The sequence below is a fragment of the Silurus meridionalis genome, chromosome 24 (assembly GCF_014805685.1).
Source record: "Silurus meridionalis isolate SWU-2019-XX chromosome 24, ASM1480568v1, whole genome shotgun sequence".
Taxonomy (NCBI): domain Eukaryota; kingdom Metazoa; phylum Chordata; class Actinopteri; order Siluriformes; family Siluridae; genus Silurus; species Silurus meridionalis.
The window spans coordinates 70218-86167 of NC_060907.1; the positions used below are offsets into that span (position 1 = coordinate 70218).

General features: G+C 37.5%; 1 protein-coding gene across 1 annotated transcript in view; it reads right to left on the reverse strand.

Annotated features, from left to right (window-relative positions):
• Positions 1-219: 219 nt before the first annotated feature.
• LOC124378249 overlaps positions 220-15950 on the reverse strand; it is a 33513-nt gene continuing 17782 nt past the window's right edge. Inside the window, exons 41-54 of the mRNA XM_046837821.1 lie at positions 14138-14187; positions 13762-13894; positions 12061-12140; positions 11770-11896; positions 6601-6791; positions 5200-5290; positions 4935-5061; positions 4642-4823; positions 4389-4544; positions 4026-4159; positions 3143-3264; positions 2192-2286; positions 1197-1434; positions 220-584 (exon numbers count right to left, since the gene is read on the reverse strand). Coding sequence (XP_046693777.1) covers positions 496-584; positions 1197-1434; positions 2192-2286; positions 3143-3264; positions 4026-4159; positions 4389-4544; positions 4642-4823; positions 4935-5061; positions 5200-5290; positions 6601-6791; positions 11770-11896; positions 12061-12140; positions 13762-13894; positions 14138-14187 — 1815 coding nt within the window. The 3' untranslated portion in view covers positions 220-495. The remainder of the gene's footprint in view (positions 585-1196; positions 1435-2191; positions 2287-3142; positions 3265-4025; positions 4160-4388; positions 4545-4641; positions 4824-4934; positions 5062-5199; positions 5291-6600; positions 6792-11769; positions 11897-12060; positions 12141-13761; positions 13895-14137; positions 14188-15950) is intronic.

Below are 15950 nucleotides of genomic sequence, written 5' to 3' on the forward strand. Positions count from 1 at the left end.
CTGGAGAAAGAATGGAACAAAAGAAATAAAATTAAAGAAAAAATAAATTATAAAAGTAAATGTAAAAATGTCTAGGGTTAGGGTTACTCAAATAATAACAGAATATAGTAACAATATTTAAAATTTTAATTAATATAATCATATTCATAAATATATAGCAAAGACAAATTGCAATTTTGGTTTTGAAAATCATACTGAAGAAATAATGGAGAAGTAAACGATTTTTAACAATTTATTATTCGAAATATATTATTTTATCTATAATCATTAAGAGATTTAATATGAATGGCCTTAAATTAATTATAGCCCAAACATTTACAAGCATAAAGAAACAACATACATTCACCGAAAATCTATAATAATAATTCATTTAAATATGCTAAAGAATATATTTATTCCACTAGCATACTGAGACATGAGTTTATGAGTACATGAGATGCATAGTGAATAAAACATTATACATGATTATAAAAATTATTAATAGTATGAAAAATATTATGTTGTGCTAAGAGTTTGTGTGAAAGTCAGGAGTCCTACACAGAGAAGGTATTGTGCTCCTGCATGTAATATAGGTGCACTTGAACCTGAAAAACACACACACACACACACACACACACACACACACACACACACACACATACACACACAGACAAACAATTGGACCAAAGCATCTGTTTTCTTGTTATTACAAGAAGACTATGAAACATATAATTTTTAATACAACTTTTAGTATTTAAATTATTCATTGGTTTATTTTCTTTCCACTTTACTGGTGTTTATAATTACAACAAAATCAGAATGTTAGCCAAAACTTCTCTATCCCAAGCAACAGATTCCAGTTTTTCAAGAGATATTCTTAAACCCACAACCCAAATTATATTCAAGGATTGAGCAAGCAATGTGTAGATCAATTATTTTGTGGCAGTAGCCACTTATGTCTCGTGTTTTTTGCGAATGTGAAAGGATTCAATGAGAAACCTGTTATTTCTTCCCCTGAACCAATGGCTCTCCTACACTAATTATCATAATAACATGGCTGATACCATAAAAGATGTGTATGATAATGTCAATTAAACAATTGTATATACTTGATATATTGTGTGAAAATGCAGCAAATGCACAATTAAACATCACTGGTTATAGTGTTAACTCTGGCTTACTTTAGTAATGTGCTATCTCATTAACTGAGTTCTTACCCTGAGTTGTGGTATTAGAAGAAGTTGTTTGGTTTGTCTGACTGGTGGTGACAGTGGTGACTGATGATTGAGAGGTCACAGAGGGGGGGTTGCCCCCAGTCAGGCCAATGCTCAAAATGTTCAAATCCTGCTGGTACTGCTGAGCCACCCAGGACCGAACCACAGTGGAGTTCTCAAATAACTTCAGATCAGCCACATTCACCCCAAGTAGACCTTGCACTGTGCTCACATTTAGGGCCTAGATAGATATGAACAAAGATATAAACAAAAACAAATCAAATTAAAATTTATGGCATTTGGCAGTCACCCCCTGATCCAGAGCGATTTATATTTATCCAATTTAGAAAGCAGTGGCAGAGTGGTGAAGTTGGGATTTGAGAAAACGATGTTTCATTTCAATTAAAATTTTAGAGAAGTTAAAAAAAGAATGCAGGCAGGGCGGAGTGGAATGATAGCTGAATTGATTTGTGATAGAAAGGTATGTGCAAGAGTGCAAGGAAAAGTTTATAAGATGGTGGTGAGACCTGCTATGTTGTATTGTTTTAGAGATAGTGGCATTTGCAAAAAAGACAGAAGGCAGAGCTGGAGAATTTGAAGAGGCTGAGATTTTCTTTGGAAGTGATGAGTATATACAGGATTAGAAATGAGTTTATTAGAGGGAGCACACATGTAGGTCGTTCAGGACACAAGGTGAAAGAGTCTAGATTGAGATGGTTTGGTCATATGGAGAGAAAGGACATGGGCCATATCAGTAGAAGAATGCTGAGTATGGAGTATGGAAACACCATTCAGGATATAAAGAGGAAGGCCAAGAAGTAGGTTTATAAATGTGTTAAGGGAAGACATGCAGGCAGATAATTTGAAAGAGGCAGATGTAGAGGACAGGGTGGTGTGGAGATGGGCGATCTGCTGTGGTGAGCTGAAATAAGAAGAATATGCTTTAATCAAGCATATCTGAGCAGATCTGTCCAATTAGTTGCATTGGTGTTTCATACCATGATAACAGCTGGGTCTAGATTCAATAAGGTGGTGATGTCCATGCTGACATTTTGGGAAGAAAGAAATTGTATATCCTGTACAGGAGCACCACCTGCAAACAACACACACCCTCATATATTTTAGTTATAGTTAGCACCTTTGAGTAATAAAGGACTATAATAGAGCTTGACTTTATGGTTTTATGATTGTGACTAGTAGGAAGATTAATTATTATATATATTTTTTTGTTGATCCTATTTGTTTACAACATTGCCAATTCCCACCCATTAATTAGTCATTTAGACACAAAAGACAATTCCAAATTGCTGCTCAAGCTGCAATACATGGCTGTGAACTCAAAGAAGAGCACTATCTGCCTTTTCCAAATACATAAGCTGTCAGCTAGTCGCACGTACACTTCTGGGGTTGCCACTTTCAATTTTTTACAGTATAAATAGACGCCAACCACATGCGTTCGTCACCAAATTGTCTCGTTTGGCTCAGTGATTGTTAGAGACCTTCCAGCCTTTCTTTTCTCCTTGTGGAAAGTTTATATTTGGCTTTGGTTTTCCCTGGCTTCTCAGACTCTTGCTTTCTCTTGCCCTCAGATTAGCTTTCCTCCATTTACTCTGTATGCCGACTCACTGCCTCGGACTGTGTTTAGACAATCTTTCTCTCTCTCTGTCCCGCCCCTTGCTTCATGCTCCTGGCATCTCAGTTTGTTGGATTTAACCCTGTGTGTGACAGGACCTGTTCATAAGTGTTGATTAATATTTGGACAGACTCTTTACTCAGCCTGTTTGCATTTTCTATTGGACTTGCGTTCATCTTCTGGTGGCATCCTGCTTTTGGTTCCTTCCTGCCAGCCAGTCCTGACATAAGCCCATGATTTGCTGAAATTGTCCTGTTTGATAAAGTAATCCCTTCATACATTCACAGTGTTTCACTTTGTTTGGAAATCATGTTACCCAGATAAGGCCTGATGAGTTGGTAAGTGTTGTTTTGTCCGCTGAATGAGGATTTGGCAATGATGTACAAAGCAGATTTCTGTTGAATGGAACATGAGGACAGGTCCAAAGTGAATGCATTCCTGCACAGAAAAAAGGGACTTGAGAATGCATCAATAAAAAAAAACAAAAAAAACATTTGTATTACTGAGTACAGGCCTGAAGAGGTATTACCTTCTCCTGCAGTACTTAAATTCACATGTTTAGAAAAATGTACTTTTCTACATGTTTTAGAATGGTGTTATTCTTTGTGTCCTATTTAACCAGCATCAGAATGTATTATTGATAGACACTTCAAAGCGCTTTTGTAAGTCACTGTGGATAAGGGCATCTGCCAATTGCCATTAATGGAAATGCAATTTTCATTTGCCAGTAATGGCAAGACACAAACTTAAGAGGGTACAAGGCTTACAATTCTATAATAATTGCAAATTGAGGAGCACTAAATCCACTTTAGTGGACATATATTTTGGAGATGGTCAAATAAATTTTTTTTTTTGCCTTTTATCTCTCATGGTCTGCAGAATGACATATCAGGTAGAGAGCTAGGATTTGTTTTGTCCCAGGGGTTGTGAAAATAAATTGGCATTGCCTGCAAGTAGGAATGCTCCCTGGTTTGATAAAATGGAGGTATGTGACATTGGGTGAGTGGTAAAGTCTATGAATGGAGAGGAGTTGGATGGAACTTGCAGTTAATGTTTGATAATTCTAACCTGATCACAGCAAAGTTTTCTATGTATGGTTTATTTGTCTTTAGGGAATGGTGAAAATTCCCTTTCACTCATATGTTTTACAGAGTACACTCCAAAACTGAAGATTCAAATTTAAAAATAAGTGTACTTACTTTAAGCTCTCAGGAGTGATATTTTCCAGTACACTGACATCCAAAGAACAAATGTTGGAACCAACTGCATTTATTTCAGCACTTCCCAGAGTGTGATTAGCCATGTTCAGATACCCCATAATCACCGCTTTACTCTACAAAAACATGCAATTAAATCATTTAGCAAATACATTTAACTATAAGCATTACTGGCATGTTAGTTTCTTAATGATGCTCTCTCTCTCTCTCTCTCTCTCTCTCTTTTCTATCTATCTAACACACACACACACACACACACACACACACACACACACACACACACACACACACACACACACACACACACACTTCTTTATTACTTCTTTATTCTTTAATCTTTATTACCATCTCTGATGCCCAGTTTCCATTATCTGACTTCATCAAAGAGGACAGTGTGTCAATTACTGTAATCTTCCAATTGCTGATATCACTGATAGTTGCCACACGAGAAGTGGGACCCATTAGCTGTAGCACCCTATCAGTAAGGCCTGATGGGTAGATCTACAACACAAATACACACACTCATATTTAACAAATGTTCAGAGAAATTCTTCTCTGTCTTACACTGTTTATAAATCCAACGTTCACTGCTGCTGACCTGGTTTAACTTGTTTAAAATGATAGTCAGGAAACTGGGGTCCACCACTTTTTCGGTGATTGCTGCCAGGTTGTCTTGAAGGACAGTTACATTTAAACACAAATCAAACTGAGTGGAGTCATATCCCACAGGAAATGATGCATCTGCAATTATCATGTTTGTGATGTAGCCAGTAGTGCATTCTGTTAAAACCAAAAAAGGGAAATTACATGAAACATGGACTGTAACCACTATTAATAAAGATATCACCTTGTTGTGTCTGAGTTTTGTCTTTATGTTTTAAGCACTGTTACCTGCAGCACGACGGACTTTGGACACTTTGGAATTACATTCCATAAAAAAGTTCCTCCGTTTCTGTATTGGGGTCTTTCGATCCCTCAGGAAGGGCATAAATGACTTTAAAAATTTCTTTTTTAGATCCTACAAGGCAGACAAATAGAAATTGTCTAATTGTCTAAAATGCTTAATTAACACAGGAAAAACAACTAAACAAAAAAAACCAAATAAGCATAAAATATAAAAGGCATTTAGGCATTATATAGGAAAAGATTTACATACAAAATTGAACTGTCCCCAGAAGTCTGATTTGAAATAGAGAGGCAGGATGCCGAGTTGCCCCAGAGTCTGTGCATTCCACTTCGACGGATTGCTGATTAATATCAAACAATACTTATGAGTTTTTCAAAAATACTATACAATACAATGCGCACACACACACACACACACACACACACACACTTTAATGTACTTAAAGTTTACAAACTATTAAAACAGCAATGTACAAAAAAATGTCCTTAAATTATCTAGTAAAAAGTTGATCTTTGTACTAAATTAGGAGGATTAGGAGAGTAGTCTCTTCATGGTCATGATAACTGAGCATGTACTCTAATCTGACAAAACATTAAAATCACTTGCCCAATATTGTTTAGGCCTCTTTTGTATTTTGAATACACAAGACCTCTAAAGGTGTATGATATCTGCCACAGCTACACAGCTATGTAGCTCCATACAGAGCAACCTCTGCTGCTCTGTGTTCTTCCTCCTTTCTGTCAAACCCAGGATCAAAATTTTTTTATCAATTTTGGGCTACAGTAGCTTTTCTGTGGTATTAAACCAGGCAGGAAATTCTTTTCTACAGATATGCATAATTGGGAGCCCATGTCCCTGTCACTGGTTCACCAGCTATCCTTCCTTGGAACAGTTTTGGTGAATATTAACCACTGCATACTGGAATTAACCCCACAATGAATACTCTGACCCAATAATCTAGTCATTAAATTTGCCCTTAACCCTAACCCACTTAAATCTCTAGACCTGCCAACTTTTCCTGTTTTTACTAAATCATCCTCCTGACTGTTTACTTGTTGCCTTAAATGTATCATCTCATAACAGGTGTCAATTTAACAAATAATCATGTTATTTGTGTCACCTCTTAGAGTTATGGCTTGTGGCTTAATACCTTATAAAAAAAAATAGTAAAACTGAAATTAATTAATAAATTCAGATCAAAGAAATTGTGCAATATATTGAATAGTAAAATATTGCACATTTACTTTTTTAAGATCATAAAAAGGTTTTTTTTTTTTCAATAGGAAATAAACTGTCAGGGAGCACCCTGCATCTTCACCCGCACCAGCCCTGCCAGCACGGAGCTGCTCGCCTGATTACTAACATAAACAAAGTATTATTTTTTTTATTTCTGCAAAAGTATTAATCTATAATAATCTTTTTTCATCAATTTTAATTACATCTTAAGTATTTGTGCTGCACCCAACATTCAGCACGATTTATTTAATTATTTAGTTAATAATTTAGTTTATGGTTTAGTATACATGTTATGGTTAAATAGTATATGGTTTAGTATAGCTTAGAATAGCCCATTCAGCTAGTAAAACTGACCCTTAAATTGTTTGTTTTTTTCTGTTTCTGTTGCATATTTCGTTTAAAGTTCTGTCTCACCCATAAGCAGTGTTTCCACTGAGGAGCAATGACTGTACACTGTTGATCTGAGAATCTGAAAGATCTCCACAATTCTTCAGATTCTCCAAAATGACAGGGTCAGAGTTATAGATATAGGAGGAGTCCAGTGTGCAGGCCATATTCCCCAGAACCTCCACATGATCCCTGGTCAGACTCATACCAGATATACCCTATAAAGAAAAATCATAAAGCATAAAGGAAATTCATGCAGAAATATAATTTATGATGTAATTAGGCAAGTATGTTTGTTTCAAGTTTATTTCTATAGCGCTTTTCACAATGGACATTATCTCAAAGCAGCTACACAGAATAAAAAAATTAAAGTGAATGATGTGTGTATAACCCAGTAATTAGTGTTGCACAAGTGAATGTACTCTTAGTGCTGGTCCCAAACCCGTATATATAGGGAGGGTTGTGTTATGTAGGGCATCCAGCGTAAAACATGCTAAATCAAATATGCGGATCATGAATCAGAATTTTATACCGGATCGGTCGAAGCCTGGGTTACCAATGACCACCACAGGTATTGTTAGAGAGGAGTAGGAGAGGACAAAGACATCTACAGAGTCAGCAGGTAAAGGAGAAATGTAGGAGAGTGGAGGTTTGGGTTGGTACTTTAAATGATGGTACTATGACTGGTAAAGGGAGAGAGGGAGCTGATATGATCGAAAGGAGAAAGGTAGATATATTGTGTGTTCAGGAGACCAAGTGGAAGGGAAGTAGGGCCAGGAACATTGAAGGTGTTTAAACTGTTCTTTTATGGTGTGGATGGAAAGAAAAATGGTGTAGGGGTGATTCTGAAGGAAGAGTACAGTAAGAGTGTAGTGGAGGTAAAGAGAGTTTCAGTGATAACCGAGAAGCTGGAAGTTGAAGGCGTGATGATAAATGTCATCAGTGCTTATGCTCCACAAAGGGGTTTATGTGGAAAGGACACTTAGTCCTTGCTCTGTGTTCTGTTATGTAGCTTTATATTGTGTTGTAGCTATATGTTGTTTAATGTAGCACCAGGGTTCTGGAGGAATGTTGTCTCATTTCACTGTGTACTGCGTCAGCTATATATCGTAGAAATGACAATAAAAGCTTTTTGACTTGACTTTAATGGCCATGTTGGTGAAGGTAACAGAGTTGAAGGGTAGGTATGGTCTTATGGAGAGGAATGCAGATGGTGGTAGATTTTGCTTAAAGGATGGAAATGGTAGTGGTGAACACGTTGTTTTAAGAAGAAGGAGGATCATAGGGTGACTTATAAGAGTGGAGAAAGGTGCACACAGGTGGACTATGTTCTATGTAGGAGATGCAACCTGAAGGAGATTGGAGACTGTAAGGTGTTGGCAGGGGACAGTGTAGCTAGACAGCATCGGATGGTGGTCTGTAGGATCGTTTTCGAGGTGAAGGTGAAGACTGTAGTGTTAGTTTTAGGGAAAAGGTCAGACAGGGGCTTGGTGGTGTTGAAGAGGTGCTAGATGATTGGGCAACTACTGCAGAAGTGATAAGGGAGATTTGTAGCGATTGGACAGGCAGAGGGACTGAGCTGGGAAGGATGTGCTGAAAGTTAAGCAATAAGGAATAGAGATGGAAATGTGTTGATTAGTGAAGAGAGCGTGTTTAGAAGGTGGAGGGAGTATTTTGAGCAGCTGATGAATGAGGAAAATAAGAGAGAGAGAGAGAGAGAGAGAGAGAGAGAGAGAGAGAAAGGGTTGGATGATGTGGAGATAGTAAAGCAGGAAGTGTCAGGATTAGTAAGGAGGAAGTGAGAGCAGCTATTAAGAGGATGAAGAGTGAAAAGTCGGTTGGACCAGATGACATAACAGTAAAAGCATGGAGATGTTAAGAGAGATGGCAGTGTAAGAATAAGGGAGATGTGCAGACCTGCAGTAGCTACAGGGGAATAAAGTTGATCAGCCACACTCTGAAGTTATGAGAAAGAGAAGTGGAAGCCAGGCTGAGAGAAGAGGTGACCATCTTTGAGCCACAGTATGGTTTCATGACAAGAAAGAGCACTACGGATGCAATATTTGCTTTGAGAATGTTAATGGAGAAGTATAGAGAAGGTCAGAAGGATTTGCATTGTGTTTGTGGATTTAGAGAAAGTGTATGACAGGGTGGAGAGAGGAGTTGTGTTTTTGTATGAGGAAGTTAATTCAGAAAAGTATGTGAGGTGGTGCAGGACATGTTGTCAGCAGTTCAGGTTTAGGATCCAAGGTGGATGCGAAGAAGAGCCGCACCAGAAAAGCGAGTCTGCAGAGCGCGAGGAGAGCCAATTCGGGGAGCCGATTCAGTGAGCCGCAGGAGTGATTTGTGATAGAAGACTATCTGTGAGAGTGAAAGGGAAAGTTTATATGACTGTGGTGAGACCTAAAATGTTGTATGGTTTAGAGACAGTGGCATTGAGTAAAAGACAGGAGGTGGAGCTAGAGGTAGCAGAGCTGAAGATGTTGAGATTTTAAAGACTTTTTATCTGAATTATCAGATATGTTGTCTTTTCTCTGCCTCAGATTTGAAAGAATTCTTCTCCTGGGTGATTTCAACATCCATATGGATGTAAAAGACTCCATATAACTAAAGACTTTTTGTCCATATTGGAGTGCTTTTGAATTAGACCAACTCGTGGACTGTCTGACACATGACAAAGGCCACAATTTAGACCTCGTGTTTTCCAACGGTTCATTTGTGTCTCATCTGTCAACTTCTGATTTAGGTCTGTCTGATCACCGGGCTGTCTTTTTACCTGTCGTGAACACTACCTCTTCTCGCATCATTTGATGATTAATTTCATGATTTTTCAGACTTTATTGACTCTTCTTTGAGTTGTGATTCTCTATCTGATACAATGACGGCTTTGTGTGGCAAAATGGAGCGTTGATGGTGCATTTCAGGTTTAACTGTTCATCACTAGGCCTGGAAAGTCAGCTTACTTGAATATAAGGCTGAAATGGTGTCAGCCAGATCTGTATATTTTTTTCAGATAATTGTCAATAATCAGAAAAACCCTAAACAACTGTTTCACTCAATCAATAAGCTGCTTAAAAATCACAGCCTCTCTAATGCTCCAGCTTCAACTCACCTTTAGAGTTTTTTAAGCACCAAAATTGAAAATATACGTAATCAGATTGTTAACACTGCTACCTCATCCTTAAGTGTGTCTGCATTCTCTGGTATCTGTCTTTCTAACTTTGCTGTTCATGACTCCCAGTCATTACGTAATATGGTTTAAAAACTGAAAGCCTCAACTTCCAGAGTTGATCCGATACCATCTTGTTTTTTTAAATCTTGTTTTGATTCCCTCTCTTCTGTTGTTTTGAGCATTATCAATAACTCTCTGTATACCGGTGTTGTGCCAGCAGCACCTAAAACTGCTGCTGTCACCCCAGTACCAAAAACTAACAACATGAACTTTGATAATCCGAAAAATTTTCGTCCCATCACTAATCTTCCATTCATCGCCAAAATATTAGAACAAACAGTGGCTTCTCAACTAATTTCCCATCTCTCTACTAATGATCTTTTTGAGCCACTTCAGTCTGGTTTCCGTAAACTCCACAGCACTAAAACGGCGTTAGTTAAGGTCACTAATGACTTGTTAATGGCTTCTGATTCCGGCCGTCTATCTATATTGATTCTTCTTGATCTTAGTGCCGCTTTTGACACTATAGATCACGAAATTTTGATCAACCGCTGTCTTTGGGGTTTCTGAATCTGCATTGGAGTGGTTTAAGTCTTACCTTTCTGACCGTAAGCAGTTTGTTGTGATGGGTGATTGCAAGTATGAGGTTGGTGTGGTGCAATCTGGTGTTTCTCAGGGATTGGTTTTGGGCCCATTACTTTTTAGTATTTACATTTATCCATTTGGCCAGCTTTTAAGATCGCTTGGTCTTAACTATCACTTTTATGCCGATGACACTCAGATCTATATACATTCTAAACCTAATGTCAATATGCCTGTGTCTTTTCTCTCTCAATGTTTTACTGAGATTAAGAAATGGATGTCTGAAAATTATCTTTGTCTGAACAGTGACAAGACTGAAGTGATGCTTATTGGTTCACCTCATCAGTTGTGTAAAGCAGAGTCCGTAACCTTTAGTTTGGATAACCCTAACCCTAACCAAAAAATATGGGGGTGATATTTGACGCCAATTTAACATTTGACAATTATCATGTTCGTAGCACTCTCAAAGCGTTGTTTTTTCATCTCAGAAACATTGCTAAATTACGTCCCATGCTGACTCTCTATGGCTGAAAAGTTGATCAACACTTTTGTATTTTCACGTCTTGACTACTGTAATGCTTTGCTGGCTGGAGTTCCTAAAGCTACCCTAAGTAAATTACAGTTGGTACAAAATTCAGCTGCTAGAATTCTGACTAGGATCAGTGCAAGTGAACACCCCCTACACACCCCCTACACACCTTCACGTGCTCTACGCTCTTCTGAAGCTGGTCTTCTAACTGCCCAAAAAACACGGCTAAAAACTTCGGCTTTTTCTTCTTCGGCTCCCAAACTGTGGAATTTCCTCCCCTCAGAGATTAGGATGGCAGAATCCCTGGGTGTTTTTAAATCCCATCTTAAAACATACTTTTTTAGGGTAGCTTAGGTGACTTCTTTGTTTGTTATTTATTGGGTTTTTATTTTCTGTATGGTTAGTTTTAGTGTCTGTAATATTATGTGTATCTTTTAATTTTATCTTTTATGTCAAGCGCTTTGAGAAACTTATTTTAAAGGCGCTATACAAAATAAAATGTATTATTTATTTGGGAGTGACGAGGATGGACCAGATCAGAAACAAGTTTATTAAAGGGATAGTTCATGTAGGATGTTTTGGGAAAAAAGTGAGAGAGGCCCAATTGAGATGGTTTGGACATGTGCAGAGGAGGGACATGGGGTATATCAGTACAAAATGCTGAGGATGAAGCCCTCAGGATGGAGGAAAAGAGGAGGATGTTTCTGGAAGTGGTGAGGGAAGACATGCTGGTTGTTATTTTAAAAGAGTAAGATATAGAAGACAGGGTAGTATGAAGAAGAATGATCCACTGTGGCGACCACTAACAGAAGAAGCCAAAAGAAGAAGAAAAAGTTTCCTTTTCCTCTTTGAAATTGTAAAAAAATTAATTTTAATTTTAAATAGGTAATTGTACAGTGTGTATGCTTATTACCAGGCAGTCCTGGGCATTTTTGAACAGGGTAGCTGGTTTGTTGAGAACAGTTGAAGGAACAGAAAAATCTGCTCTACCCAAAGCAGTGAAATATGATCTGCAATTCCCACGTTGCACTTTGTCATAGCTATATTTACACACACACACACACACACACACACACACACACACACACACACACACACACACACACTTTTAAAAGATTCACATATACAATTTTAAACAATTTAGCCAAAACAGATGCAACATAGCAACCAAAACATTAAAATATGGTCTGCAATTTTTACACACCTGTAGTAGAGGAGCATATCAGAAGGAACATCAGTGAAGTTCACAGAGCCTTCTTTAATGTTGTTGTACATGCAAGTCAGCTGAAATTAAATTATACAGGGTATTATATATTCTGCATCTTTCTTTACTTGATTTCAATTTTACACCCTACTCTAAGGGAAGGGATAACTTTAGGGGATTTTAGAAATGTTTAAAACAATTGCAAAATTATTATTCTTTTTTTTTTATATAATTTATAATATTTTACATTAATGCTAAAGAAACCAAAGTATGAAAAACACATTTATGGAATTAAGTAATACACAAAAAACTAACCATAAATAACCCAGAATATGTTTTATATTTTAGATACAAGTAGCTACAATTTGCTTTATGATAATTTGGCAAACTCATAGCATTCTCTCATAAGATTCACAAGGGTGTCCCCTGAAATGTTTTACAATTCACAGGTATGTTGGTTCATTTGTGACATTGCATGCTTCCCTTATATGTTTTAAAGCATCACTTGTCTTGTGTAGAAGAAGGTGTGTCAATCTGAAACATCTCAAAATATTTAAATGTATCCCCAAGAGCATTCTTCAAAACTGCTCTTGAAACACAAGAAATTTACATTGGATCAGTGGAAAACTGTCCTTTGGTATGATGAGTCCAAATTCAAAATTTGTGGTTTTAGTCACTATGTCTTGTTAGACATCAGAGGTTGAACAAATGGTTCCTGAATGTGTGGTTCCCACTGTGAAGCATAGAGGAGGTGTGAGGTGCTTTGCTGGGGACATTGTAGGCGATTAAGTCAAAATTGAGGCCACACTAACCACCATGGCTTAAGCAACATTTTGCAGTGATATGCCATCCCATAATTCATAAACATTTTGTGCTGCATTGTAAAGTTAACAGTACTGTATAATATCGTGACAATGGCCCCTCAAGACGATTAAGAAAGACGGGAAAAAGAAGGAGATGATTACTGTAGAAAGGAAAAAGGAATTTATCGCGAAGCGTGAACAAGGTATGCATGTGGCAGACCTTGCAGAACTGTACAATTGTACAACATCTATGATCTATGATTTTCAAGAAGTAACCCATTCCTCCTCTTCTCTTGTCTCCCTCACACCAGCCACGACTCTCCAAAAGGTAAAGTGCGAGTTAATTTGTCAATTATTTCTTATGTCAATAATTATTAATTTGTATTCATTTCTGATGTTAGGGGTTATAATTTGTACAATAATTACCATTACAAAACCTTTAAAAATTAGTCTATATGTGTATTTATGGACATGTGGAACGCATCGAGTGAATTTCCTTTATTTTATTATTTTCGGATACAAGCGTTTTACATTGTAAGCTCACTCCCAGAACGACTCAAACTCGTGACCTGAGGTACTACTGTAGAGACACCAACCTTTGTTAAATTTAGAACTATAATCAGAGTTACAATGTGGAAAGTCTAGGAAAACAAGTTAGTTTCTGTTCTCATGTGCATATATTATTATATAGCATCTGCTAAACAAGTCCCTGTAAATAAACTGTTACTATTGAAACAATAAAACAAAAATCTGCTAATCTGTAGTCTGCTTTTTAGCAAACACTTGATCATTACCAGGCAGCTATATAAATAGAATCATAAAATCAGATTTTAGAATGTAGGATTACACATTGAAAGCATGGATAGTCTTAAAAAAATGAGTATATAAATGCATGAACCTGACTCTCTTTCAGAAGAACTTTGTCTCTGTCTGCTCGTGGTCTACAGGCTTTCACAAGATCTTTGATTTTCTGCCTTGGGAGAGTCTGAATTGAACTGCAGGTAAATCCCTGCAGTACTGATGCTGACAGACTGGAAGGGATGCCACACACACACACACACACACACACACACACACACACACACACACACACACACACACACACACACACACACATTTAAAAGCCTAAATATTTAATAACAAAAATGCATATAAAAACAAGACATTAAAGCTTAGCTAGATACTTAAATCTGTGGTCACACTGTGAACTTATTCTGGCAATAAATATTTCTAAAATTAAGCAATGTGTATAGGAATGTGTGTTTTTAACTCACTCTTCTGGATTATCACTGGCACTGGTCACAGCACCAAACAACATCATAGCCTAATAAAAACAAACATAGAATTCAAAAGTGATTTATTTTTACATACAAATCCAATTCCAAAACAGTTGGAATAATGTTATATTGTTAAAAAAAAAAAACAATATGCACATATCCAAAACCATTATATTGTATTACATTTTTTTGTTTAAACTGGAAAAAAGGCCATTTTAACAAAAATAAATGAATAAATGTTATTTTTAAAATTAATAACAGCAACATGTCATGAAAAAGCTGGGACAGGACCATGATTATCACTGTGTTGCATTCCCTCTTCTTTTATCAACAGTCTGTAAACATCTGGGAACTAAGGAAACCAGTTGCTGGAGTTTTAAGAGAGGAATGTTGTCCCAATTCCTGATATAGGATTAAACTGCTCAACAGTCCTGAGTCTTCGTTGGGGTATTGTATCGTTTGTGTGGATACACCAAATATGGTTAATTGTTGAAAGGACTGCAGGAAGGGCATTTCAGCACCTGGAAATTTTCTACTATAAAGTCATGCTGTATGATGTGCATGCTGTAAATGTAGTACGTTGTTTAGCATTGTCCTGCTAAATATACAAGGCCCTTACTTGAAAAAGACATCTGGATAGGAGCATATGCTGCTCTAAAGCCTGGGTATATCTTTCAGAATTGATAAAGCATTCCCAGATGTACAAGTTGCCAGTTCCACAGGCACTAATGCACTCCCATACCATTCATTGAACTGAGAGCTGATAACAAGCTGGGAGATCCCTTTCCTCTTTAGTCCAGCAGACACAGTGCACATGGTTGGCAAAAAAAAAGGCAAATTTTGATTTGTCTGATCACAGAAAAGTTTTAAGACCAAGATGCAGACAACGCGAGGCCCAGCATCTTTCCAGATTTCACGATTCGGTAGTAATTTCTCCACTAATTGCAAGTTTATTCACTTAGAACTGGCTTGCACATATCTCATACAGCTGGCAAACACTAATAGACATCAGTCACAACTACAGAGAGAGACTTTGAACTCCCTCTGGAAACCACTTGAACACATTGGACCGCTAATCCAGCTTGGCTGGTAGTAAAACCTCAGCGCCGGCACCGAGACCGTAAACAAACGAGGGAGAGGCGAAACGGCATTAGGGCTAGGCTAAGACTAAACCCACATCAACCATCTTTTCCAAACATCTTCCTTGTTAATGTACGGCCTTTTGCAAACAAAATGGATGAACTGCTGCTCCAGATAACATCACACAAGTGGATTAAGGAATGTAATATGATTTTTTACGGAAACATGGCTTAATGACAACATTACCAACAATGACATAGAGCTCAGAAGCTACCATTGTTGCTGGAGATTTCAACCACTCCAGCCTGAGATCTGTACTACCAAAATTTCATCACAATATCTCCTGTTCTACCAGAGGGAACAACACACTGGATCAGGTATACACAGACATACATGGGGAATTATATGTGTAAAGCTGCTTTGAGACAATGTTCATTGTTAAAAGCGCTTTACAAATAAAAATGAATTGAATTGAAATCGCCTCCCCACTTGGGTCAGTCTGATCACCTCTTTTTGTTCCTGCTACCCAAATACACACCACTGATCAAACAAGTGAAATCAGCTGTGAGGACAGTTAAGGTGTGGCCAGAGGGAGCATTTCTTCTCTACAGCAACAGTTTCAGGATACTGACTGGAACATGTTTGCCTCACAGGCCACACTGGATTCTCACACAGACATGGACATTTACACATAATCTGTTTTGGACCATATTAACACGTGCATTAACAA